Source organism: Coenobita brevimanus, chromosome 33 (assembly GCF_032717465.1).
Source record: "Coenobita brevimanus isolate Jiangsu-jjx chromosome 33, ASM3271746v2, whole genome shotgun sequence".
Taxonomy (NCBI): Eukaryota; Metazoa; Arthropoda; class Malacostraca; order Decapoda; family Coenobitidae; genus Coenobita; species Coenobita brevimanus.
This window is the reverse complement of record NC_136986.1, coordinates 39,690,874-39,716,607: the sequence shown is the minus strand read 5'-3', so window position 1 is coordinate 39,716,607 and position 25,734 is coordinate 39,690,874. Positions and strand designations below refer to the sequence as shown.

Sequence of the window (25,734 nt, the reverse complement as noted above, 5' to 3'; positions counted from 1 at the left end):
GAAAGAAGGGTTATGAAAGTGACAGAATGAGAAGGAAGAAGCACAAAAAGTGGTGGGCAGACACAGAGACTGAATGAGAAAGGGGAAGGACAAAATAGACAGCACTACCTCGAATGGGAAGGTGATGGTCACCACCACCTACTGTAAAACAATACAACAGATTAACCTACTTGGTCAGAAGATCACAGCATATTTCTCTAACTCTATCAACAGACTGTAAATCAAATAACAGCATATAAATATTAAACCATTCATCTGATGTTCACTGAGTTGCTAAGAGAATGGAACAAGCTGAAAAGAGTTCATTGATGCTGCTTCTAATCCTTCCACCATATTAGGTCTCCTAAAGCAAATAAAATATTCAAAATATTACCACCACCACCACCACCATCATATTCCTCCTCCTTACCATCATCATCATCCTCATCCCTCATCATCAAGAGCTTTACATCTAAGGATGGAGTGAGGTACAGTCCAGAAACACGAAAATGTACATGAGTGGGACAACTATCAATAGCATGCCTGGAGTACAAAATATTTCTCTTCCCCCTCCCTTACCATATGCATGAGCTGGTTGTTGTGTGCCAGGGTGTTGATGAAGGTGGTGGTGATGTGTTTAAGCTCCGAAGGGCCTGACAGAAGGTGACCCAGGATCTTGATGTGAAGGGACGTTGGTTCTTTAAGCTGGTACAATCCTGCCTCAACTCTGCAAAGATGGAACAATTTTTGGAATCATCATCAATGGGACAGTTTCAGAATCATCATCATCACCATCATCATCAACATCGTCGTCGTCGTTGTCATCGTCTTTGTCATCAGGATTTTAATGTGACGTGAGGCTGGTTCTTTTAGCTGGTAAAGTCCTGCCTCAATTTTTGGGATGGTTTTAGAAAGTCACACCTACAATAATGAACCTTTAGACCTTAATCATCCTAACTGCAATTACCAATCTAAGAGAAGTGTGAGGCATCTGGTCATCAAATGGCCTAAAAGGGGTCAAGGAAATGCATTAAGTTAAAGAAATGCATTACACTCTTTTAACTCTAACTTGACCTTAAATTGCTGTTTCTCCAGTTATGAATGCTGAGTTGTAAAGATGGATTAACATTTGAATGAGATGCTGGTCACAAAGAGACGACATGGAGAGACACAAAGCCCTCACACTGACTCTTCCAGCCACTGAGCTGTGTGAAATAAACTGCAAAATGTACAAACTGATGCCAAGTTAAGGTGCAAGAACTCTAGTGGTGGTAGTTGTAACCCCAGGCTCATCTGAGGGTGAACCCAGTGAACCGAAGGATGAAGTTGCACTCAGGCAGCTCACCATCCTGTTTTTAGGGAGACAAGGAGGGACAGGAATGCTGTATAACAGGGTAGTGGATTTGTTCAGTCACACCAGTGCCACCATGTGAAGGTGCCCCTCATCACCAACAAACAAGAAGCAAATCACTATATATAACTATGCATTAATTACCAATTGTGTCCTGAGAGAGTAGGTCTGCAGTGGTCAAGCAAGTGAAAATGAACACATTACATGCACAACTTACTTCCTGGTGTCTTGAGAAGGGAGTAGGTGTGTCATGGTGAGGTAGATTAACACAAATGCATTATGGGTATGATTTATTTTTGGTGTCCTAAAAGAGAAGGAATACGTGAAAACAAACGTACATAACTTACTTTTTGGTGTCTTGAGAGAGGAGGAGGTCTGCCGTTGTGAGGCTGTGTGCGATGGTTGTGACGGTGTGTTGGAGGGGAGAATGGAGGTGGTGGAGGAAGTGTCCGAGCGTCACCGTCACCCCACCATCGTACTCATCACTCTCTGTCATCACACATACCAGCTCTTCCAAGACTGTGGGTGGGGTAAGTGGATAAGCATCAGCATCATCATCATCATCATCATCATCACTGCTACTGTTATCATCATCTTATCAGCATCATAATCATCATCCAATTTATCATATCACCATCACCATACATTACCAACAACAACATTATTATCATCATCATCATCATTATCACTATTACTGTTATCATCATCTTATCAACATCATAATCATCATCCCATTTATCATATCACCATCACCATACATTACCAACAACAACATTATTATCATCATCTCACCATCATCATCATCATCATTATCAACTACATCATCATGACCTTTACTCCCACATACAAACAGGGTGAGGTAGGATCCACAAACAGGAAATAAGCGAGTGAGAGAGTGGGAAAGCTGTCAACAATATTCCCAGGTTCATTCACCATTTCAGCACCCACAATCCTGCCTCACCTCACACACCTTGCCCTTTGGAAATAGTTATCTGTTTGGAAGGTGAGAAGTGTGAACACCAGGGGTAGGGTTGTGAGAGGCAGACCAAAATAAGACCCGGAACAAAGTATTAGGGTGTGACCCCAGGGATAATGGGCCGAATAGGGAGGCTGCCAGAGACTGAATAATGTGGAGAGCTGCCATTAGGTAACCAAGGCAAGCATACTGGAGTCTATAAATGACACAATACGAACAATGCGATTTCTATAGATACACTGCATAAATCTGTGGGAGAAAAATGAGTCTGTTCATAAAGTTAAAATAAAGGGATGCTAAACAATTGTTATGTGCTTCTAAGAAATTCTAATTCATCTAACCAACTCTTCTAACATGAGTACAGCAGAATGTCATCAGGCTGAAGGGGTTAACTTCCACTATGCATAAAGCCAACAAACGCAAAAGCACTAGAGTTATTTTACTTAAACCTGGCATGGGTTTTTTTGCAATTTATTTTATTAACTCAATGGGAGAAGAACAATACTGTGGCTCTTTATCCTTCCCACAGCACTTCTTCATGACTATCATCATATTTTAATGTCAATCTCTCCTTACAGCTCAGCGTTCAATGTGACGAGATGGCAATTTTAGGCCAAGTTAGAATAAAACGAGTATAACATGCAGGAACTTCAGGTCCTAATATGGAGCTATGGTAAAATCACTAAAGTCTATGGGAGAGAAGCACCTCATTTCAAAAACATTAGTGAGTGACAGACAGGGCCAGGCCTAGAAATCCTCCCACGTGTAAAAACGCCCACATACTGACCTCTCTTGGGCAGGTCTGGTATGGCTGGGTCGAGGAGGGCTGAGACAACCGGCATTAGCCCTGTCACCACTGCTTGGCCGGTCACACACCAGTCCTCTCCTTTGGCCACGGAGTCCCACAACACCTGTACAAATATTCCATCATCACCATCAATATCAATCTTCATCGTAGTCATCATCACCATCATCACCTGCAGCACCATTATCACCATCATCATCAATCGTCATCATCATCATCACCATTTTCATCATCAGCATCAGCATCATTGTCATCAGCACCATTTTCATCATTATCATCACCATCATCACCATTATCATCATCAACATCAATGTCATCAGCACCATTTTCATCATCATCATCATCATTGTCATCAGCACCATTTTCATCATCATCATAATCACCATCATTAATCTTTTTCATCATCATCACCATCATCATCATCCTTATCCTACTGCTTACTATTATATTGTGTGTGTACTTATTTTTTTACACTCAACTGACACTATAATTATTTCTCTATACTGTATCTGAACACCATATCCATCGAGAGAGAGAGAGAGAGAGAGAGAGAGAGAGAGAGAGACAAACAGACAGAGATGCTGCTTTTCCATCACGATATAATGGGTAAGACAACATCCATTTACAAAGTGCTATATGCCGTCACAAACACCTCTAAATCAGAACAACACTTAGGCCTTCAAGGGAAAAACACAGTGTAAAATTACATCATCCTATTTACCATCGCTTCACACACTACCACAATACCTAGTCCCTTATTGTACATGAACACCTTCCATCCAAATATGTCTCATTTCATTTACTCTCTTGGTACTTACAGGCAATTTTGTTCAGTTTTAGGAAGACCTATAATGTTCATGTGATTATTCTACATACGAGGGTTAAAATCACACCACACTTCCTCTTCAGAAATTCTCGTAATAAAGCTCCCGTGGTACAGCTGTTGTTTTCTTTGGACTGGTAGCTAAAAAAAGTGCCAAAACTTCCCAACAGTTACAGGAAGCTATTAGGAAGAAGAAGATGATGAAGAAGGAGATGGAGAAGAAGAGAAGATGGGGGAGAGGCATCTAACATGTGTAGTAAAACCTGTAACAATGCTAGAGTCTTGGCTTGAACTTTGACTCTATTTGTTTGGGGTTGAATGCTTTCTGCCTATGGGTTGTGACTGCATGCATAGTTGCCAATCCTGTACCCACACTTCACTCTAATGTAAAATAAATAAATAAATAAATAAACAAATAAATAAAAAATCTATGACAAGCAAAATCATCCACAGAAGCATGAACTCAACGACCTATAAGTTATCAGATTCAAGGGATTACTATATATGAAGTCAGATATGTTCTAGTGCGTTATATCTGAGAAACCTGAAATAATGGTGAAGCTGATGGAATTGGGATATGGTGGTGGGTGTCTACCACAATCCTGAGGCATCATAATGATGCAGCAATATAAGATGGCAGGCAACAGCTGTGGTGAGGTGCGGTGAAGCATGGTAGTGGATGCAATGTGTTGTTGGGAATGAGTGGTTGTGATATGATGGGTTGGGTGTATGTGGTGATGAATTGTGAGGAGTGGGAAGTGGGTGTGGTGATGTGTTGGGATGGGGTGTGATGTGGTGTGAGTGCAGGTGGTGGTTGTGATGCAGTGAAGGTGTGGTGAGATTGTACATGGCAGTGACAGGTAGTTGCAGTGAGGTGTGGTGCGAGGTAGGCAGTGGTGTTGTCACTAACCTGGACGTGGGGTATGGTGATGATGTGCTGTGGCTGGAGGGATGCAAAGGAGTGTCGATGAGTTAACACCTCCCCTACCAGTCTCCCCTCAGCCTCCAGCAGCTTGAGTGAGTACCGCTCCTTGCTCTTCAACGGACCAAATGAACCCAAATGCTGTAAGGGATGTTGGTTGCATTGAAATTACTTTGTTACTTACTTGTACTTTACACCTGAGGGCAAATGCAGTCTCTATCATCATAATCCTCATTTTTTTTTCCCCCTCTATATTCTGAACAACACAGGTCCAAGTCCCATTTTCCCACCCACTACCCCTTTCTTGTGCCACAATAGCAACCGTTCAAGCAAATATTATGGATATCAACTAACTTTTCATAATGCCATCTAATATACTATGGCACTAGCCATGTGTGTGTGTGTGTGTGTGTGTGTGTGTGTGTATATTGGGCAGCCGAAACTACACAATCAAATTGCACCAAAACTGGCACAAAAATCGCAAAATCGCTGATGTAAAAAAAACTTGGTCCCATCGCAACTTAAAAACTTTTACTATATTTAATGAGCAATCACATTTTGACAAAAACGCTGCTCCTGGAGCCCGACATAGGATCTCCATAGAATTTTTTGCCCATAGGTAGAACTAAAATAAACTGTATCAGTAGTCGTGTGTCTGTGTGTGTACTTGGACTTGCGTTCAGACAACTTGGGTTCCATTCCTGAAGCTGCAAATAACACAATCAATTGGTTAGCTGCAAAGAGTCCAAGTGACAACGTTACACTAGAACAGCACATAAACGCGAGATCCCTCCGCAGGAGCAAGTGCAAGGGGCCCGAAGGGCCCACGGGCACTTGTGAACTAAAGCCACAAAAATGTACAAACAGATCAAGTACTATGCCAGAGGCTTTCACAACACTCTGTTAGGTTATATATAATGTACTGAATTATGGGGAAATAACTGTCAATGTGTGGCACCATTTATTGCATTTAAGGATAACAGAACCTGGAAATGGCCAGAGTCAGACACAAATAAAATGGAAAACGAGGATAAAAAGAAATCATGGGCTCACTTGGAGTAGCGTAAGGGCGTGTGTGAGGTGCGTGAAGAGGAAGAGGTCAAGTTGTGTATTGCCAGTTACTGCGGGTTGGCTAGAGTCAGGAACTACTGAGGCTGCTAAGATGGCCACTGCGTCTTTATTTTTCTTTTCCTCACATGCCTGGGGATCAGTTTTGGTTCAAATAAAAAATAATTGTGCATTATAAGTCTACTCAATAACAGGCCAAAAATTTACAACGGACTTCACATACATCACCTGTAAAAAAATTCATGAGATTTTACATACATTTTACAACAGATTTCACATAAATTAATAACATATTTCACATAAATTTACACATGGATTTCACATACATCATCAACCTACTCACAACTGCAAAAAAAATTTACCAGAGACTTCTACTTACATCCGGATGATCGTCTTCAAAATCATCATCACACTCGGCATTAAGGAAATCAAAGCACTCCAATGCTGACTCCACTGACAGGCTGATTTCGGATGTGTTGCTGTCTCGCCGGCTCCGACAGTTCTGTGGGATGGGGGTAAGGTTAGCAGTGAGGTAGTAGTGGTCGGGAAAAGTTAGAGAAAGTCCTTTTCAATCCAACTATCGTTTGAGTAAGTCCCTTTTATTCTAACTCTATAATGGCACCTTATTAAGCTTCATGTCTTTTTAAATTCCAGCCGTTTCCTAATTACCGTATTAACCTTAAGATATATATGTACTGTCACATCATTTATGATTAACCCCTTCACAAACTAAGGTGTTCAATTGCAAGAATGAAATAAATGAGCTCCCATCTGACTACAAGGGTGTGTCGCTTCATATCTGCTACAACTGCCATTATCATCATCCTTGCCCACCAACAACCTTATCCTAGATGCAAATATCATTACTGCAACAGAGGTGAGTTTTGTCAGCACTGTATGTTCAGTACAGTTCTAGAAAACTGGTGAGGTTTAAGAAAAATGATGCAATAATACTGTTATTCCATACACTAGGTACCTACCACAGACAGTTACAGCAGCTCTGATACTTCATGAATTTACCTGCTCCATTATGCCAGAATAACTGAGACTTACTGCAAAGCGGCATTACCACCTCAACATATTACCTCAACATTCACCTATCCTCAAATGTATGTGTCACAGAAAAATACTATTACACAGATTTAGCAAAATGACAGACTCAATGCAAAAAATCTCATTACAAAAATACTGTATATTTGCAGACCAAAAATCCATTGTCATGAAAAAGGACTGTCCTTAATTCAAGCATATTACAGTATATATAATCACATAATATACATAAAGAGAAATATAGATGTTTTATAGTGTATAGTTTGTCAGGTACATAATACACATTACATCTACATGCCCACTAGTACAGCAGCCAACTATCCATTTATTTAGTTAAGCTGACTACAATAAAGCTGTCCCGTGTATATACCATGTCCATCACAGTACATGTGTCAAGGAGGTTCACACACACACACACACACACACTAGGTCTGTAGCTTGTATTCTAAGCAGCTTTGGAAATTTTGTACCACACCTTCCCTGGCAATTTATTCTGCATATTACATTCTGAATATGAGCTGAATTGATGCATTTTAAAAATATCCAAATTATTTTTAGGCCATACTTCTTCAATAATCATTGTGTCTCTTTCATACAACCACCAAGAATTAAGCCTATGAGCCAGTTCTATCAGAGCTCCATTCTTTGGAGCTCAGTGGTCTGGTTAAACAAAATTGAAAAATAATCAATAATTAAAATAAAACTCAATACCTTTTTGTGTTTCATTCAAATAAACTACTATATGTTGATATGAAAAAAAGGTGCAAGAAAATGAAAAGGTGTAATATGTAAAATAAACTGCTAAAGAAGATATATGATGAAGCCTTCTATGCCTCTCTAAATACAGCCATCATCACCTCCCCTTGGTCAGTAATGCAGCAGGTCTTCATGTATTTAGGCTGTGTTATAATGTCCCCAGCATTATACTGTCACACCAAAAGTCTGTTCATGTTTTTAATAATCACTCTTGGGAGACAATGACTGCAACATTCATTACTTCCACATCAATTTAACTAAGGGTGTTTCTCAAGTAAACTGTGAACCTCAAATTACACCCTTCCAGACTGAGGGTGTAGCTAGAATCTTAAAATCAGATGGCCAAGGGGTGACTAAACTCATTTATAAGGTGGGCCAAAGTGAACTCTTCAGGGGGGACTAAAGGTATGCTCCTAGAAATTTGGGGTGACCAGGCATTTCAGGGATGGTCAGGACCACTTTGGCCATCCCTCAAGCTGCACCACTGTTCCAGAACTTGAACCCCAAAGCCTAAGCCATCACTATCCACAACAATTAAAGGCAGATGACGTTTTGATAACATTACATGATCTCTGGGCACATGTAGGTCCATCAATACTGTTATAATGGTATCTCTTGGAAAGGTAACAAACATGAACAGACTTTCAGCAGCTGTGGCATGAGTGTTAGTGTTTATGAAGCAGTGCAACAGTAGGGTCCTGTGTGAGTCAGCCACCAGTCCCTTCCCAAGCCACCACCACTATCACCACCACCACCATCATCACCACCACTATCACCACCACCATCATCACCACCACCACCACCATCATCACCACCACCACCAGGGACTTAAAAAAAAAAAAAAAAAAAAAAAAAAAAAAAAAACTACGGGAAGTCCTCATTATAAAGACGCCTTTTTAATGTTCTTTTTCATTACAGTATTGTCCATGATAAATTACAGCAAAATTCCCTATTACAATCCATTCTACCTATGTATCCATGGTCAGATGCCTTCATCCCAGAAGGGGTGGCCACAAATGTATCACCTCCATGTCACCCTGTCCTCCACTACCACATGGTCCTCTCTCCATCCCACACTACTCTCATGCCTACACATCTCCATCCCATCCTTCCACCTCATCTTCAGTCTCCCCCTCCCTACCAATAAAGCAAATTTGCCTGTTCCCTCAAGCGACAGTACCAATTTAATGGCAAAAGTTATGAAATTTTAAACATCCCTGGCTTACAATGAGGACTACCTGCACATAGCAAACACCACTTGCCTTGAGAAGTAAACACAAGAGAAAATGAAATCTGTGCTACGAGAAATTGACGTAGCATCATAACGAGAGAGAAGATGAAATTAAACAGGATCGGGACATAAAACAGGGGGAAGAAATATATGACATCTAATTTGATCTTTGATACTACCACTGAGAACCACGCAAATAAATATAAAAAAACAGAATGAAAATATACACAATACACATAACACAGGTAATGAAGCTGGTGGACTGTGGCATTCACAAGGAAACACAGTACTGTCTATAAGTGTCCATAACTAGTTTCATTATCAGACCTATACACACACTGACATCCACAGTCTACCTAATTCCTGGCAGGGAGACTGGGTTGGTGAGGGGATTACTGCAATAATCTGAGGGTTTTGTCCTCTATTTAGTCAGTGTCACAACACAGGCATCACAAACCTACACCACATGAGTGGTTACCAGGAAGAAATGAAGGTCAAGTAAAGATAGTAGGGTCTGTTTGAAAGATGGATTCAGTAAGTAAACGTCTCTTTCCCTACAGTTCACCCATAAGAATAATCAAAGGTTTGTCTCTGTAGTTTATTTAACCCTTCACTGACTACTGTGACAAGTGTCACATCTGAGAGGCATTTTGCAAAACTTACTTAGGGGGAACCCTACAGTCTGGACTCATAAGCTTCACAGCTCTGAGTTGGTAGGCAAAAGGTGGTACAGTGAGTACCTTCCTGCAAAGTCCAACGTGCATGACCTTGATGCAGTAAAGGGTTAATGTAATGTGATGGCATGCACAGGTGAGTGCCTGCACCTGTCATGTTGACCCAGCCCATGTGTTAGTGATGGTGGGTCACCTCTACACACACTGGTGACCCAGCAGCTACGGGGGTTATGCTATGGCTACACTGCCCATCCTATTCATACTCACTGTGGCCTTAACATCACCAAACTCATCATGACCATCATCATCATCATCATCATATTCTGCACTGAGGAAATCAAAGCATTCTAAAGCTGACTCAACCATTAGGCTGATCTCTGAGGTAGTGCTGTCTCTCCTACTGTGGCAACTCTGTAACACACCAGCAACACTGCTATCAATATCAACTACATGTTTCCCTACAATACTGTACTCTACATGCAATACTAGGTATCTGATCTCCACACTAGCAGCGTATAGGTAATTAAAATGGATAACTTACTAAGGAAAAATGCAAGTAAAAAGGACACTGTCCAGAAGATGGTAATTACTTGGTGAGTAGTAGGGGGGGAAAAGAATCATTTGTCAACTGGATGCATAAAGCTAAGAAAATCATTGAGGTACTATACTGTAAAACAACAGGGGAAATGTATCACACAAAAAAGGGACACTCTTGCACTGACTAGGATAATCTGGGGCATAAAATACAATAAATGTTACTGGTGAGAAAATAATTCACTCTAAACTGTTAATATGATACACAATACAATTACTGGTAATTCAAACACTATGGTATATCAACAAGGTACAAGTTTAGGGGTACTCTTCTGCAGAAACACTCAAAATCTCCAGTAATATTATGAAGAAAGTCCTGACACATTAAAATTATTAATTCTCAACCCTCACACTGCATAATATTAATGGTAGCAATAAATTATGGTAGTATATATAGTGAAAATTATATGCCTGAGATGGGTAAAGGAATTATGTTTGTTTCAGAAAGGCAATGTGGTGAGCAATATCCTGTATGAGGTCGTTACAATATTAATAAGCTTATAATGTACATGAATATTTAAACGTGAGACTGGCTGAAATGGCAGAGAACAAGACATAAGGCTGGAAATGCTAAGACATAAATTCTGGAAAGGGTGGATAAGCAAAGACACCAAATCCCTGCAGTTAAAAATGGCTGAGATCAGAGACAGGATTTGAGGGTGAGCGTGTGTCAGTGCTGACCTATAAACACCCATCAAAACGCCTGAAAGAAAAAGACTAGGGCGGTGAAACTCCAAAAGGTTACGAGACATGCATACACCGGCCATGCAATACATCACATATGGAACACAAAATACTATACATCAATACAGTATGCAACAAAATTCAAAATGTATCCTGGGAAAATAGGGAAAATACTAAATCAAAAGACAACGAACGTACCATATCCTTTGAAACAAAATAGGATAAATTTAATAAAGAAAATGTAAACAATGGTACTATACTATGCTGGTATTAAAGTATATAAAATAAAAACATTACACCATTTTTTTAACCAGGATACTGAGAGCTGAGATGAAATAACTGATCAAATTTAAAGCATAAACACTGGCTAGCAGGAAGAAATATAGCAACACTAAAACATCAAAACATCAATATACGAACTCTAAACTAAGAACCAATTACTCTACAGATGCTTCTCACTTTAGCTTTAATTATATTTTTTTTACCCTTACATTAATGGGTTTGTTCGTCTGTTCTTGAAGGCTCCAACATGTTTGCATGCGTCAGCCTTGTTTACCTAATGGCAGCTCTCCATGCTGCTTGATCTCAAGCAGCTTCCCCATTCAGTCCCTTATCCCTGAGGTCTCACTCAATGACCTCGTCCCAGGTCTTTTTCAGTCTACTTCTCACAACCCTACCCCTAACGTTAACATTTCTCGCTTTTATTATTTTTACTGATTTTTTACTGGGTACTGATAAAATAACCTTTTATCTTCACAAAAGCTGCTCTGAAATAATAAGTGAATGTTTGCGCTTGTCATTCTTTGACCATCTATCTATCTATAGCCAGATGCCTCAATCCCAATAAGGGGCGGCCACAAACAAGTCGTCTTCATGTTGCCCTGTCCTCTTGTTATTTCACTGTCCTCCCCCCAGCTCACACAACCCCTCTCTCATATACCTCTCCACTCCATCTCTGATCAAGTGTTAATATTATGGGAATTATAGAGCACCTTTTGTAGATTTTTTAAAATTTCATTCCTGCTACTCACACAATATTTAATTTTATTTTTGGGGGAATTCTGTTATTACAACCTTATTTGTATGTACAGTATATACCACAATTGTTAATGCTGTCTTACTGGTATTATTAAAACTCCAGCATTCCTGTATTTGTCCTTTATTGGCTGGAGGTTTGGGTGACAAGATCATATAGCCCATTTTGGTTTGAGATCTGAGGGATGTGAACATGAGAGACGGCACTGAGGTCAAGAGTGTCAAGATAGCAGAACTCAGCACCCCGTCACTCATCTATCATCAGCACCTCAGAATAAAGTCAGCAGAAGCTCAAGGTCACCCACTGCACATACATCAACATGGCTGCATATATGTGGTGTTATACATACAAATAAGAGTAGTAACACTTCAAACTGCAACAATTAGAAGTAGTCTCCATTATTCTCTTCTAAATGATGATCTTAATATTTCACTCTTGTTACGGAACCAACAACTATATTCAGCTTACGGATCTCTCACAGTGAAGTGTTAGGCAGTAGTCAATATTTACTCATTTTAAACACCGACATCTTTTAAATGTTGTTCCCACTACCAACGAAGTATCCACAAACCCGAGACAATAAGTGAGAAGCACCTATAACACAATACTACAAAATAACAAAAGCAATATTGACTGGGGTCACAACACATCATAAACACTCCACAACAAAACACTGCACAACACACTAGGGATGCAATACGAGAGAACACTGACCCTGCACATGTCGTCTAGGTCCAGCACAGCCTCCTCCAGTGTGTGTAGCTGTGGAAACTGACCTTGGATGTCCTCCAGGCAGGTTCGCAGTTGACTTACCACCTGAGGATAGTGATTCTTGCTCGTTAAACGGAAAGATAATCCCAGTAAAAGATTGTGTGGGAGACCTGAGACTAAGCTACAGTAATCAGATAATGTAGGAGTCTTGATATACGTACACTTTCATTACCATCCCAATTATAACCTGATTTCAGTACAACAATGGGATGGATCAATCAGACAAGTAAGGAAGGGCTAACAATAAAATAACAGCTATAAATAAAGTCCTCTGTGAAATCAGCAACTTATATTTATCTGTACAGCAAATCCAAACAAAACTAAATCCACAGAGGTCTTGTACAAATTTCATATAACACTTTATGGTATAACTTTATGTATTGTTTCTATAAATACGGTAACACATCTTCAGTGCTAACATCATATCAGTACAGGTCATCCGTAGAGGCTAAAAACAAAGCAAACTTCACCTTTCCCTAAACCAAAATCTTCAAAATCCAAATCATTCAAGCCTTCAGAATCCACATCATCCACCTTCAACAACCACATTAATTCATGCCTTTATCCACATCATTCACACTTTAGAAATTCACACCATTCAAGCCTCCAAAATCCACGTCATTCATGCCTTCAAAATCCACATCATTCATCTTTAACAACCACATTAAATTCAAGCCTTTATCCACATTATTCGCACCTTCATGCATGCCTTCAAAATACACATCATTCGTGCCTCCAACATCCACTTCATTCAAGCATTCTACATTAAGCTTTAAAAATCTACACCATAAGCCTTTGAATTCCAACCACTTACCATGCCCTTTAATATCCTGACCTTTTTAAGAGTGGTGGGAGGTGCGGAGTGGAGCCACTTGAACGACTCTGGTTCCGCTGCAAGGAGGTCCAGCTGGTGTGACAGTGACTGGGAGAGGGTTGGCGACAGGCCCGGGGAACACGATGACAGCTGAGAGAATGAGTGCGACATCACCTCCAGGTTGGACCCCTGTGAGATGCTGAACTGTGGGGCATAAACAGCAGGTGTCAATCAGCCCTCTTTATCTCTTCAACCTGGTGATTTTTTTTCTTTTTTTCCTTGCAACCACCAAAAGATTTCACTCAACTCAGCACAGACCTCTGGCACTGAAAGGGTTAAGGAAGGCTAGTCCCTAGAGAGGTGGTGAAGTGGGCAATGAGAAAGCTTGGCTTGGAGGAGTGGCTGGTTAGGGTGGTTATGGCTATGTGGGTGCTCGCACCCAGGTAAGAGTGAATGGAGATTTGAGTGATGAGTTTTCCGTGAATGCTGGTGTGCATCAGGGGTCAGTTTTGAGTCCCATGTTGTTTATCATGGTACCTGAAGCCCTCTCACGTGACTTTAGAAACGGACTTCTGTGGGAGATGTTGTATGCTGATGATTTGGTGTTGACTGAAGAAACAAAAGGTAGGCAGAGGAAAGAGTAAGGAAGTGGAGAGATGGTATGGGGCACAAGGGCTTAGGGGTAAATGCAGATAAAACTAAAGTGATGATATCTAGGGTTGGTGGCGGTACTGTCAAAGACGAGGGAGAGTGGCCATGTGCAGTTTGCCACAAGGGTGTGGGAAGTAATTCTATCTTGTGCGGTGTTTGTGATAGATGGGTGCACAAGAGATGTAGTGGTATCAGAGGCAGACTGCGAGATAATGCTAATTTTATGTGTACGGCATGTCGGGGAGAGCAGTTGGAGATTGTCAGGCGTGAAAGGATTGAACTTGCTGGTGAATCTCTTGAGTGTGTGGAAGAGTTTTGTTATTTGGGAGACATGTTGTGTGCTGGAGGTGGGGCTGGCTCTGTGGCTAGGGTGAGAAGTGGTTGGATGAAGTTCAGGGAGCTGTTGCCTCTTCTGACACTGAGAGGGCTCTCCCTATGTGCTAAGGGGTCTTTGTATGCAGCATGTGTTAGGAGTGTAATGCTGTATGGTAGTGAGACCTGGGCAGTAAAGGAGGAGGATATTCGCCAGCTCAGATGTACAGAAATGACAATGATTAGGTGGATGTGTAGTGCGACCCTGTGTGCAAGGTCAGGGGGGGCTGGGTTCATGATGGAAGAGTTGAGAGGTAGGATGGGACTGGAGTGTATTGGTGTTGTGATGAGGAGAGGTAGATTGAGATGGTTTGGACATGTGGAGAGGATGGGGGATAATAACTGGGTGAGGAAGGTGAGAAGTGTTAATATTGGGGGTGGGGTTATGAGGGGTAAACCGAGAAAGACATGGGACAAGGTCATTAAGTATGACCTCAGGGTTAAGGGACTGAACAGGGAGTCTGTGATGCATCATGCAGCGTGGAAAGCCACCATTAGGTGACCAAGGCCAACGCATGCAAGCATGTTGGAGCCTTTAAAAAAATAAAAATAAAAAAAAAATAAATAAAAATAAAAAGGGGGGGGGGACTATATCTAATTCCTCTAATTTGAAAAGTCTCTCCTCACTTGACTATAACAGTACAATAAATCCAGTCAATCATTAAAGACATCACTATGCTGAAAGGGTTAAACAAAATTAAATGACAATACTTACACAGAATGTGTGTAATGTCAGCCACCATCTTACCAATCAAATATTATTCTCCTTTTCAAACATTAACTCAGTTCAGATAACCCATATATTGTACAAAGAGATAAATGACTGGAATAAAATTACCTTTTCCATTACACACTAGTTTCTATGGACAGGAGAGTAAATGATGCCCTTTCAATAAAACATTACAGCAACTGACAGTCAAGGAACATTAACACATAAATTTGATATACGTGATAATAAATTTGGGATAATTCTTTCACCTTAATCTGGCCTACAGTCTTGTCCTTTTACAGTGACAGAAATAGATGATGCTACACCTCTTCACCCTTTCAACAGCACTTCTTTGTGACTAGCACTGTTTTTAGATTCATCCAACAATGCAGCTGAGTATTCATGATGGACAGCCATCAATTTTATGCCAAGCCAGAGGAAAAAGAGTATAGTAAAACAATATGGACAAATTCAGCCACACTAACCTGAGAATACCGAGCCCACTGCTCCACACGGCTTTCCTTCTTGCGCACTAGAGTGAAGTTCCCTGTGGTGTCACACTGAGGGCTGGCTGAGTCACGACCATCAAATAATATAGAGTCCTGATGCAACACAAACAGAACAATCACTATGAGCTACCACACACTCTCTGTCATCTTAGATTTATTGTGCAAGAATGAAATTTCCTAATGCTGTGATAAAAAGAAGGAAGGTTTTTTGCATCTTGAAAGTGTGAAAAATTTAGGGGAGTATGTGAGCAATTCCTTTCTTCTATCTCCCTTAAGATATAAGATTTCATAAGCAATCCTGATATATATATTATACTCTGCAGGACTCACTGATAAATGGGTAACAATTTCTCACTGAAAAATGTAACTTGTCACCTGTCTCAACATTACTGTATTTCCCATTACCATACTATGAACCTAATTCCACAAATATACTAATGCACTTCAAAGTTTCTGAGGTCTGACTTATTTCATAAAGTTTGGCTATACTGACATGGGACAAATCCACAGTGTAAATTTTCAGAGTAATACATAACATGTTACAATAAGTTACATTACATTAGTTACTATACATAATATCTATATCACATCATTCACAAAAGTAAAAGTGCAGACCTGACTATCAGTTCTCCTAGACAGTCCCTGGTAGTCTGACACAGGACTATTGCTGTCAGTCCTGGTGGAGAGAGCTGCCTGTGATGACAATAGGCCACGGTACTCTGACAGGGGACTGGCACTGTCTGCTGTAGAGCTCCGCGCCGACATGCTGCCAAAACTGCTGTCGTGATCACACTCTGGGGACAGACTGCTGTCCTTGCCAGAGGGAACCTGCAAACACAAACAATACCATACCACATCATTAATACAAGGATGATACTAACAGACATTCATCTATGTATTTATGTATTATCAAATGCCTTAATATCCCACAATGTCCTCCCTATCCATGCAAAAGGGCAGCTTCATCCTGCAATCCATCAGGTTCACAGACAGATAATTTCATCCTGGGTGGCTGCCACAAGCACCTTACTGCCTCTCTTCATAACTCATTACTACTCCAAGCCATCATATTTCAAGTACTCCTCCATTTCAAATATCCATCTACCTCTATCTGCTTTACAATAAAATACATGTGCTATCTGCTGTGTTTTGAAGTCTGTGTTTGTACTTCTGCATACAGCGATACAGGTAATAAGCACTGCTCTATGCTTGGAAACAATCAAAGCAGCGAACAAAAACAGTTAAACAGATTGGTGAGTCTTGTGTCCTGAAATAGAGTATAATCAAGAAGCAAATCAAGCAAAAGAGACAGAAAGATTAATGCCTGGGAACACATACACAAGGTACAGTGTGTGGTGGTGATGAGCTGAGTGTGTGGAGGACGGGCAGTGTTCTCCGCTTGTTGCCGGGAGAGGTGGCGGACATGCTGTGAGTTCGCAACAGACTCTCCTCCACAACACCATCCAATGGGCTGCAACAAATAAAATAAATAAATACCACAAATAAATAAAGTATACAGTAAATCAGTTAATAATAAGACAACACGCTAGTCCTTCATGACCCCTTTCAGCCCCAAACTTCGTCTTGAACCCCTTCACTACAGTAACACCTTTCTTCAGTACTCTATATTCTTACAACCTCCTGATGGCTTTGCTCAGCTTACAGACTTTCTCAACTGGATGGGTTAGATATGGTCTTCACTAACTCTCACACTGAAAGAGGCCTTTCTGAAGCTGGATAAAATCATCTGGTGGTAGGAAGAATAAACAAAAAATATATCACCGGAATAAAAAGGGTTAAAATTTACTTTGATTATTATTACTGCAATTAACTGCATTTCTTCCCAATAGATTTAACGTCACTTACATATTACAGAAGACGCTCCTACTGTATTACCTTTTACCTGAATTGAAATAATGTACTGTTTGACCATTATAAATATTTCTGTAAACTACTGCATTAGGTGAAAATTCCTTATAGAGATGGTACAATTTCGAGCATGTTCCAGCAAGAATGATTATCCTCTCTATTATTGAAAAATCACATTCAAGGCTGCAAATAAATACCAAAATACATCTGTTGTTATCAGCTGTCTCTCTAAATGCATATACTGAATCTTAAGTCCATCAGCAATTTAAAGATTAATCTATCCATTAATCATCTACTGTATATACCTACAGCCTGATGCCTTGATTCTGTAAGGGGTGGCCACAAACAAACTGCCTTCATGTTGCCTTGTCCTCTACCATTTGGCTGCCCTCCCCCACAAATCACACACTACTCTCTATCTCAATCATCCAATCCTTGTTGTCCATCAGAAGTGTAAGGACCCAGAGTTGAAGATATAAGATATGATTCACTGTAATAAATAATGCTGTGAGTTGTTTTAACCCTGATCCTTTATTGCATATTACATGCATCACCTGAGTGACAAGCCAAATGGTTTCCTGTACACCAAGAAACATTTACTATGCTGGGTGGTAACCATATAACCAAATTATAGTGCCTGATGGTTTCAAGGCACTCCAGCCAGACTGAGCCGGTGCAGGTATGTAACCAAGGGGTGGTTGAGATTTTGCTCATGTAATGCCACTCAGGGATGAGTGAGACTGGTCACTCTCATCTTAAATGTCAGGACAAACTTGCCTAGCCATGGGCTCTTACACTCCTCACGAGGCTACACTGGGTTAGATAATGATGATTATAACATTCATCATCATCATCCTGACCTTCTTCTCCCCTTGAGCATGAAATTATCAATTAATATTCTAAAATTATAAGAAAGAAATTAACCTGTCACAAGAACATAGGTCCTTATATCCTCACCATTTTCCCTGCCTTGCTATGGGGTAACCACTTTATATTCTATATTACTGGAGAGAAACAGACCTGACTGCATCACAGCAATGGTCATTACTGCCAAATGTGTACAACTAAGAAATTCCCTGACTTACTTCCATGTGATGTATGGGGTATGTTAAGACTATGTATCACCCCTGCAATATACAGTAAATCTATCTGTCTATCTGCAGTTAGACATCTTAGTCCTGCAAGGGGTAGCCACAAACAAATCACCTCCATGTTACCCTGTCCTCTGCCATTTGACTGCCCTCCCTCAAACTCACACACCTCTCTCATATATCTCACCATTGCATCCCTCCATCTCATCCTTTGTTTCCCCATCCCCCCTCTCCCCCTCCACTCCACTCTCATACACTCTCCTAACATGTCTCTCATTCTCCATCCTCTCCACATGGCCAAACCACACCAAAGTATTTCTCTTAACACTTTGGTCATATCCACATCAACACCACAATACCTGCTCATCATAAGCTGAATAAAACTGTCAGGAGAGGGCAGGAATATATTAAAAAAGACATCCCCGTGTTCTAGAGGAACACGGTTGTTCAATAAAGACATATACCTTTTATAATTGAGCAAGAAAGAAGGAACAAAAGGCCAGGAGCTCGTAAAATTGTTCCCTCTATGAAAAAACAAAAACAAGATAACAGCCAAGGATGAGATGGAGGGATGGAGTGGAGAGATATATAAGAGAGGGGTGTGTGAGCTGGAAGCAAGGCAGTGTTGATGGAGGCGGTTTGTTTGTGGCCACCCCTCACAGCAGTGGTTTCCAACCTTTTCTAATTCTCATCCCTCCACCCCCTCACTGAATGACACGTTCCCTGCACCCCTCTTCCTCAAATACTGTATTTTACTGGCACAGTTGGCACATGTCAATATCATCGATTCTTAATCTTTGAAATTGTTTATATATTCAGATAACTAGATTTTTTATTCATATCTGAAATATTTTCTCCATATTTAGAAATGACTGAATTCCATTATAATTCATAGTTTTCAAATATAACTACCCCCTTTATCAAGCCTTCGCGCCCTCCTAGGCAGCCCTCCGTGCCCCACTAGGGGGGCGCGCCCCAAAGCTTGGAAACCACTGCCTAACAGGATTAAGGTGTCTTGCAATAGACAGATAGATAGAAGATAACAGAGAGCCAAATTCAAGGTCTGTTCATTTCAAGATGCCTGGACACACTGCATCTGAAAGAGTGGACATCATAGGCAGCAGGAAATACCAACTGAGGGAGACTTACTTCCACGTGATGACAATGTTGAGCTTGAGTGAGCCTGACGGATTGAGGTTGACAGTCATGAGCTGTGGGTGAGGAGAGAAGAGGTCCTTGGTCTCACACACCTTGTTACCAATGATCACTGTTTTACCCAACACGCGTACTTCCACCGCCTTGATCAGTAGCTGTGGGGTGATAAGAAATTACAAATAAGTGCGCTTTCTCTTTCTCCCTGTTTCTAAATTCTGCCTAAATAAACCAATTTCTCAGGAAGGAATTAGGGATGGCATGATATAATAATAATAATGATGACAATTATGTTAAGGACTGCAATGTACATCACTTGACTCAGGCAAAAATAAAATTAATTTCCAATGGTACATTTTGTGTGAATAGGAGACTACCTGGAGCTTTGCTTTTGCCATTCCCCTTCCTCATCTTTCTCCCTTTGCTTTTGTTTCATTTTTTAACAACCATCCTGGAAATTCATATCTTAAAACACTCATGCTGACTATAATAATGTAGATATTGGGCATAAAACTGGCATATATAAATTAAAAAATGCTTTCATAGTAACATGCTAAAAGCTGTGTGAAGGAAAATATATATATAATACACATATGTATATAGATAGACAGATAGATAGATAGATATATCTATCTATCTATCTATCTATCTATTGCCAGACGCCTCAATCCCGTTTGGGGTGGCCACAAACAAATCGCCTCCAAGTCGCCCTGTCCCCCGCCATTTCACTACCCTGCTCCCAACTCACACCCCCCTCTCTCATATACCTCTCCACCCCATCCCTCCATCTCATCCTCGGTCTCCCCCTCCCTCTTCCACCCTCCACCTCACTCACATACACTCTCTTCGTCAGTCTTTCACCCTCCATCCTCTCCACATGGCCAAACCACCTCAGTGTGTTCCTCACAACGCTTCCTATCACATCCACATCAACACCACAACGCTCCTTTATATCCTCATTCGTCAGCCTGTCTCTCCACGTGACTCCACAAGCTCCTCTTAAATAACTCATTTCCACTGCTCTCACTCTTGACTTGTGTCCTTCCAACAACGTCCAAGCTTCACTTCCGTACGTTAGAGTTGGTATCACAATACTGTCATGTAGTAACTTTTACTTCCATGCTCACTTCCTGTTTCTTATCACTGCTTTCAAGGAACCAGCAACCTTTCTTCCCTGCTGTACCCTTTCAAGCACTTCACCCTCCAAACCTCCATCCTTACTCATCACACTACCCAAATACTTAAACGTACTCACATTTTCCAATTCCTCACCATCCAACCTCGCTATACATTCACTGACTTCACCTCTCTCAAAGACCATCACTTTACTCTTCCCTACATTCACCTTTAGGTTCCGCTTCTTACACACTCTCTCAAACTCATCCACCAAGCCTTGCAGCTCCCCTTCATCTTCACTCAACAACACAGTATCATCTGCAAACAACAGTACAGGGAGTTTCCAAACACTATCCTCTCTCACCAGGGCCACTCCAACATCCACTACCCCTACCTTGTACCTCTTTTATTACCCTATCCATGTACAGATTGAACAACCATGGAGACATGACACATCCCTGTTTCAAACCAACTTTCAAAGAGAAAAATTCACTTAGTTCACCATCCACACGCACTGCAGCCTTAGCACCATCATACATACTCTTCACAGCATTCAACAACTTCCCATCTACTCCATATATTCTTAACACTTTCCACAATCCTTGTCTATCCACCCTGTCATATGCTTTCTCCAAATCCATGAAAGCCGCATACAACTTCTTTTCCCTTCTCTAGAAACTTTTCCACTAAAGATCTAAGAATGAATATCTGATCTACACAACCTCTTCCCTTCCTAAAGCCTCCTGTTCTTCTCCAACTAATTTCTCTGTTCTTTCTCTAACTCTGTCTATAAGTATCCTACCATACACTTTTCCTATTATACTAAGAAGACAAATGCCCCTATGATTACCACACACTTCTTTTTCCCCTTTTCCTTTGTACAAGGGAATAATTATACCTGACTTCCAATCCTCCGGGACTCTACCTTCCTCCCAGGCCAATCTGCACATCTTCCACATCCATTCTACTACTATCTCTCCCCCATGCTTCAGCATCTCACCACACACTCCATCAATTCCTGGGGCTTTCCCCGATTTAACTTTCTCTTCATTGCTTCCACAACCTCTATCCTACTGATTTCTACCTGTCTTCTCACCTCCCTCCTTCTCCCAGCCATTCCCCAGCCACTTATACTCGCATTACTTCCATCCTCTACGTTCAACAATTCCTTAAAGTGTTCTCTCCATCTGCTCACTTTTTTCCCTTCTCCACTAGTAATCTACCATGTTTATCTTTCACTCCCCTGCTAACTTCACTTCCACCCTGTCTTACTCTTTTCACTTCTTTCCAGAACATTTTCTTACAGTCCCTCCACTTTACACTCAAATTCCTTCCAAATTCCTCATCCACTCTCTTCTTACTCTCTCTTACTAATCTTTTCACCTCTCTCTTCCTTTCCACATATAACTCTCTCTTCTGCCTCTCAACTTCTTCCACGCCCCTATTTCTCATCCATTCATTGTATGCTTTCTTCTTTTGTGCCACAGCCTGTTTCACCTCTTCAGTCCACCACGCTGTTCCTTGCACCCCCCTCCGTCTTCTCTTCCTTCCACACACCACATCACATGCTGCACATATTTCTTCTGTAAATATCTTACACACACCTTCCACGTCTCCCATCTGCTCCAATTCATATTTGCCCAATCGTTCCTCCACTTCTCTCTTATACTCTGTCTTTTTCTCATCCTCTTGTAACCTTTCCACTCTCCTTGCAACTACTCCTTCCTCTCGTCTTTCCCTTCTTCTATTCCTCCATCTTACTTGCATCCTAATTCTGGCCACCACCAAGTAGTGGTCAGAAAGGCCACTCCCCCAACCTCTATAAACTCTGTCATCCAATATACATCTTCGCATCCTATCATCCACACACATAATCAATCATTGCCTTCCTTTCATTCAGTTCACCACCCACCCTTCTCATCACTCGCCATGTATACCTGTGGATCATTTTATGCCTGAAGAGGGTATTGGCTATTACCAACCCCCTCCCAGCACAGATGTCCACTAACGCACTCCCATTCTCATCTATCTCAGCAGGCACACCCCACTCACCAACTATTCCATCCACCTTCACATTACCAACTTTACCATTCATATCACCGATCAAAAACACTCTCTCATTCCTTCCAAACTTTTCCATACACACTTCCACATTTGTCCAGATATACAGATATATATATAGATATAGATATATACATCTACAGTATATTATTATTTATATTTATGTATTTTGTCAATGGACATAAACCCAAGAATATAACTGCATTATGATTAGCCATGCACACACTTCACAATGTTTCCTTCATATCACAGGAGTGCCATAATACAGTACTGGTTTTTGATGATCCTAGAGAACGGATGTTTTTTGTGCACCACAGGAAGTACAAGAAATCCTAGTGCTACAGTTTACAGGATCTTATTCCACCACATCCCACCCAACACTGCAGGTGAGGGTGGAGGGTGATGCAGGAATTCAGCACGGCACCATCAGGACACCACCAATCACGAACGTATAATAAGGAAGGAAAACTTATGGGTATCCTGTTCACCCCTGATGGGTGGCTTCCGTGCAATGTTCGTGATGGATAGACTACATAGTGCTGTCTTTCCTAACTGTGAAAGCTCATATAACTCATTCCATCTTTAAGTCTTAATAAGATGTGGGATATTAATGATGATGAATCAATGCATTACAGTAGAGCATAGCATGAACTGCACTGTATATCAAAAGTGATAATGATTTACAAACTACATTAACTAAAGTACCCCACAAAAAAATAATGTTCACGCTACAGTACCCAGAAAGTAATTGTTTAATATCAGGCACATTCAGTGGAGTGCCTTAACCCACTAAATCAACAGGCACCCATTTTGTTAGCTATGATTTTACCAATCAATGCCATAATGGCTTATCACTTACTGTAGTTATCATTCTATGTGACAAAAAAACTCACAACCTTTGAGAGAGTGTGTGTAAGGCTGAGCAATAGTTACAATTAATGCTCTACCACTCTGCTGATGACAGGGACTCCTGCATGTGGTGGCACTAGTATGGCCACATGGACCCACTGCCCAGTTATACAAATATCCCTCATCTTCATCCCTATCCCCCAAAAGGAGGACTGTGGATTGCCAGAGAGGTAATTTCAGCCTCCGGTCCACCCGGTCAACGTTTCAGATGAACCAGGGGCACAACAACTACTACTCAACTATTAGACTACTTGAGTAAACAGGTGAGAATTTATAAACAATCCCTACCATTTCCCCGATAAGACCCTTGATGACGGTCCTCTGATTGTCCCAGGTCTGAGTGTTGTCCTTGCACACACGGCCTCGGGACTTCCACTTCTGTGTGCCGTGCTTCAGCGTCACCTCAAACACATCACCAGGACACAATCTTGCGAACCCTTGGATACCTGGAGGTTCAGGGTGTATTAGTGCTGGTGGTTCTCATGTAGTGTTGTTTCATCATTAACCTCACCACTACAAGAGGTTCTTCACTGAACTAAAAGGCATAAACACATCTTAATACATGTCAAATAGTCAAAGTACACAAGGAAGAACTTAGTAATAATAATAACAAATATAATAATAATAATAATAATAATTAGTGGTAGGTGGGGGCGCTCGCCATCCACTCACTCGATGTAGTGCTGCTCTTGGGTGTCTGCCCTTTCCTCTCCTTCATCCTTCTTTCCTTCCATCCTCTTGTCTTTCTTTCCTTCATTCTTTCCTCGTCCTTCTGCCTACAGGTGACTTTACACTCCCTCTTCTGTCTTTCTTTCCTTCATTCTTTCCTCTTCCTTCTGCCTGTGGGTGACTTGACACTGAGTGGCAAGCCAAATGGTTTCCTGTATACCAGGAAACCATTTACTACGCAGGGTGATAACCATATAGCCAAATTTTGGCTCCTGGTGGTTTAGTGAGTAATTATGGCGCTCCAATTGGATGGAGCTGGTGAAGGTTTATATCCAAGGGGTGGTTGGGGCTTATTGCTCATGTAATGACACTCAGGGATGAATGAGGCTGGTCACTCTCATCTTAAATGTCAGGGCCAACTTGCCCAGCCCCAGGCTCCCAAGCTCCTCATGGGGCAACGTAGGATTGGATGATGGATGGATGGCTATAATAATAATACCCTGTAATAAAAAATAATTATAACCAAGGGGTGGTTGGGGTTTATTGCTCACATAATGCCACTCAGGGCTGAGTGAGGCTGGTCACTCTCATCGTATATGTCAGGACCAAATTGCCTAGCCCCGGGCTCCTATGTTCTTCATGGGACAACATAGGATTGAATGATGGATGGATGGATGATAATAATACTGTAGTAATAAATAATACAGTAACATTACCAACACTGGCAATAACAATAATAATAATAATAATAACTGAGTAACAATATTCAATGCAGTATTTCAACAGCTAAAAATATTATACAGTGGAAGAAGTTACCTACAGGAAAGAAATTAATAAAAATGGGTAAAAGGCATGTTAGAAAAAAATAACCTATAAGAATGGGAAAAAAAATCAAATACTATTCCATACCTGAATCTCAATGCCTCTATTTTGCTTGGCTGTCAATAGTTATGCTTAAAAACAAAACTCTTAAACAAAACAATAACATTATCTGATAAATAAAACAAACACACTGGCACAGGAATGCCATGATAACTTAATCTTTTGTCAGCACACAAGGAAAACATCATCATCTGCTGAATGTTTTGATAC

General features: G+C 40.9%; 1 protein-coding gene across 1 annotated transcript in view; it reads right to left on the bottom strand.

Annotated features, from left to right (window-relative positions):
* LOC145395907 (rho family-interacting cell polarization regulator 2-like) overlaps positions 1 to 25,734 on the bottom strand; it is a 63,454-nt gene that overhangs the window by 6,697 nt on the left and 31,023 nt on the right. The window contains exons 7-20 of the mRNA XM_080269431.1: positions 24,262 to 24,419; positions 19,885 to 20,045; positions 17,114 to 17,246; positions 16,391 to 16,603; positions 15,752 to 15,868; positions 13,556 to 13,738; positions 12,664 to 12,765; positions 9,903 to 10,046; positions 6,304 to 6,426; positions 5,910 to 6,056; positions 4,845 to 4,997; positions 3,094 to 3,217; positions 1,678 to 1,849; positions 559 to 706 (exon numbers count right to left, since the gene is read on the bottom strand). Coding sequence (XP_080125557.1) covers positions 559 to 706; positions 1,678 to 1,849; positions 3,094 to 3,217; positions 4,845 to 4,997; positions 5,910 to 6,056; positions 6,304 to 6,426; positions 9,903 to 10,046; positions 12,664 to 12,765; positions 13,556 to 13,738; positions 15,752 to 15,868; positions 16,391 to 16,603; positions 17,114 to 17,246; positions 19,885 to 20,045; positions 24,262 to 24,419 — 2,078 coding nt within the window. The remainder of the gene's footprint in view (positions 1 to 558; positions 707 to 1,677; positions 1,850 to 3,093; positions 3,218 to 4,844; positions 4,998 to 5,909; positions 6,057 to 6,303; positions 6,427 to 9,902; positions 10,047 to 12,663; positions 12,766 to 13,555; positions 13,739 to 15,751; positions 15,869 to 16,390; positions 16,604 to 17,113; positions 17,247 to 19,884; positions 20,046 to 24,261; positions 24,420 to 25,734) is intronic.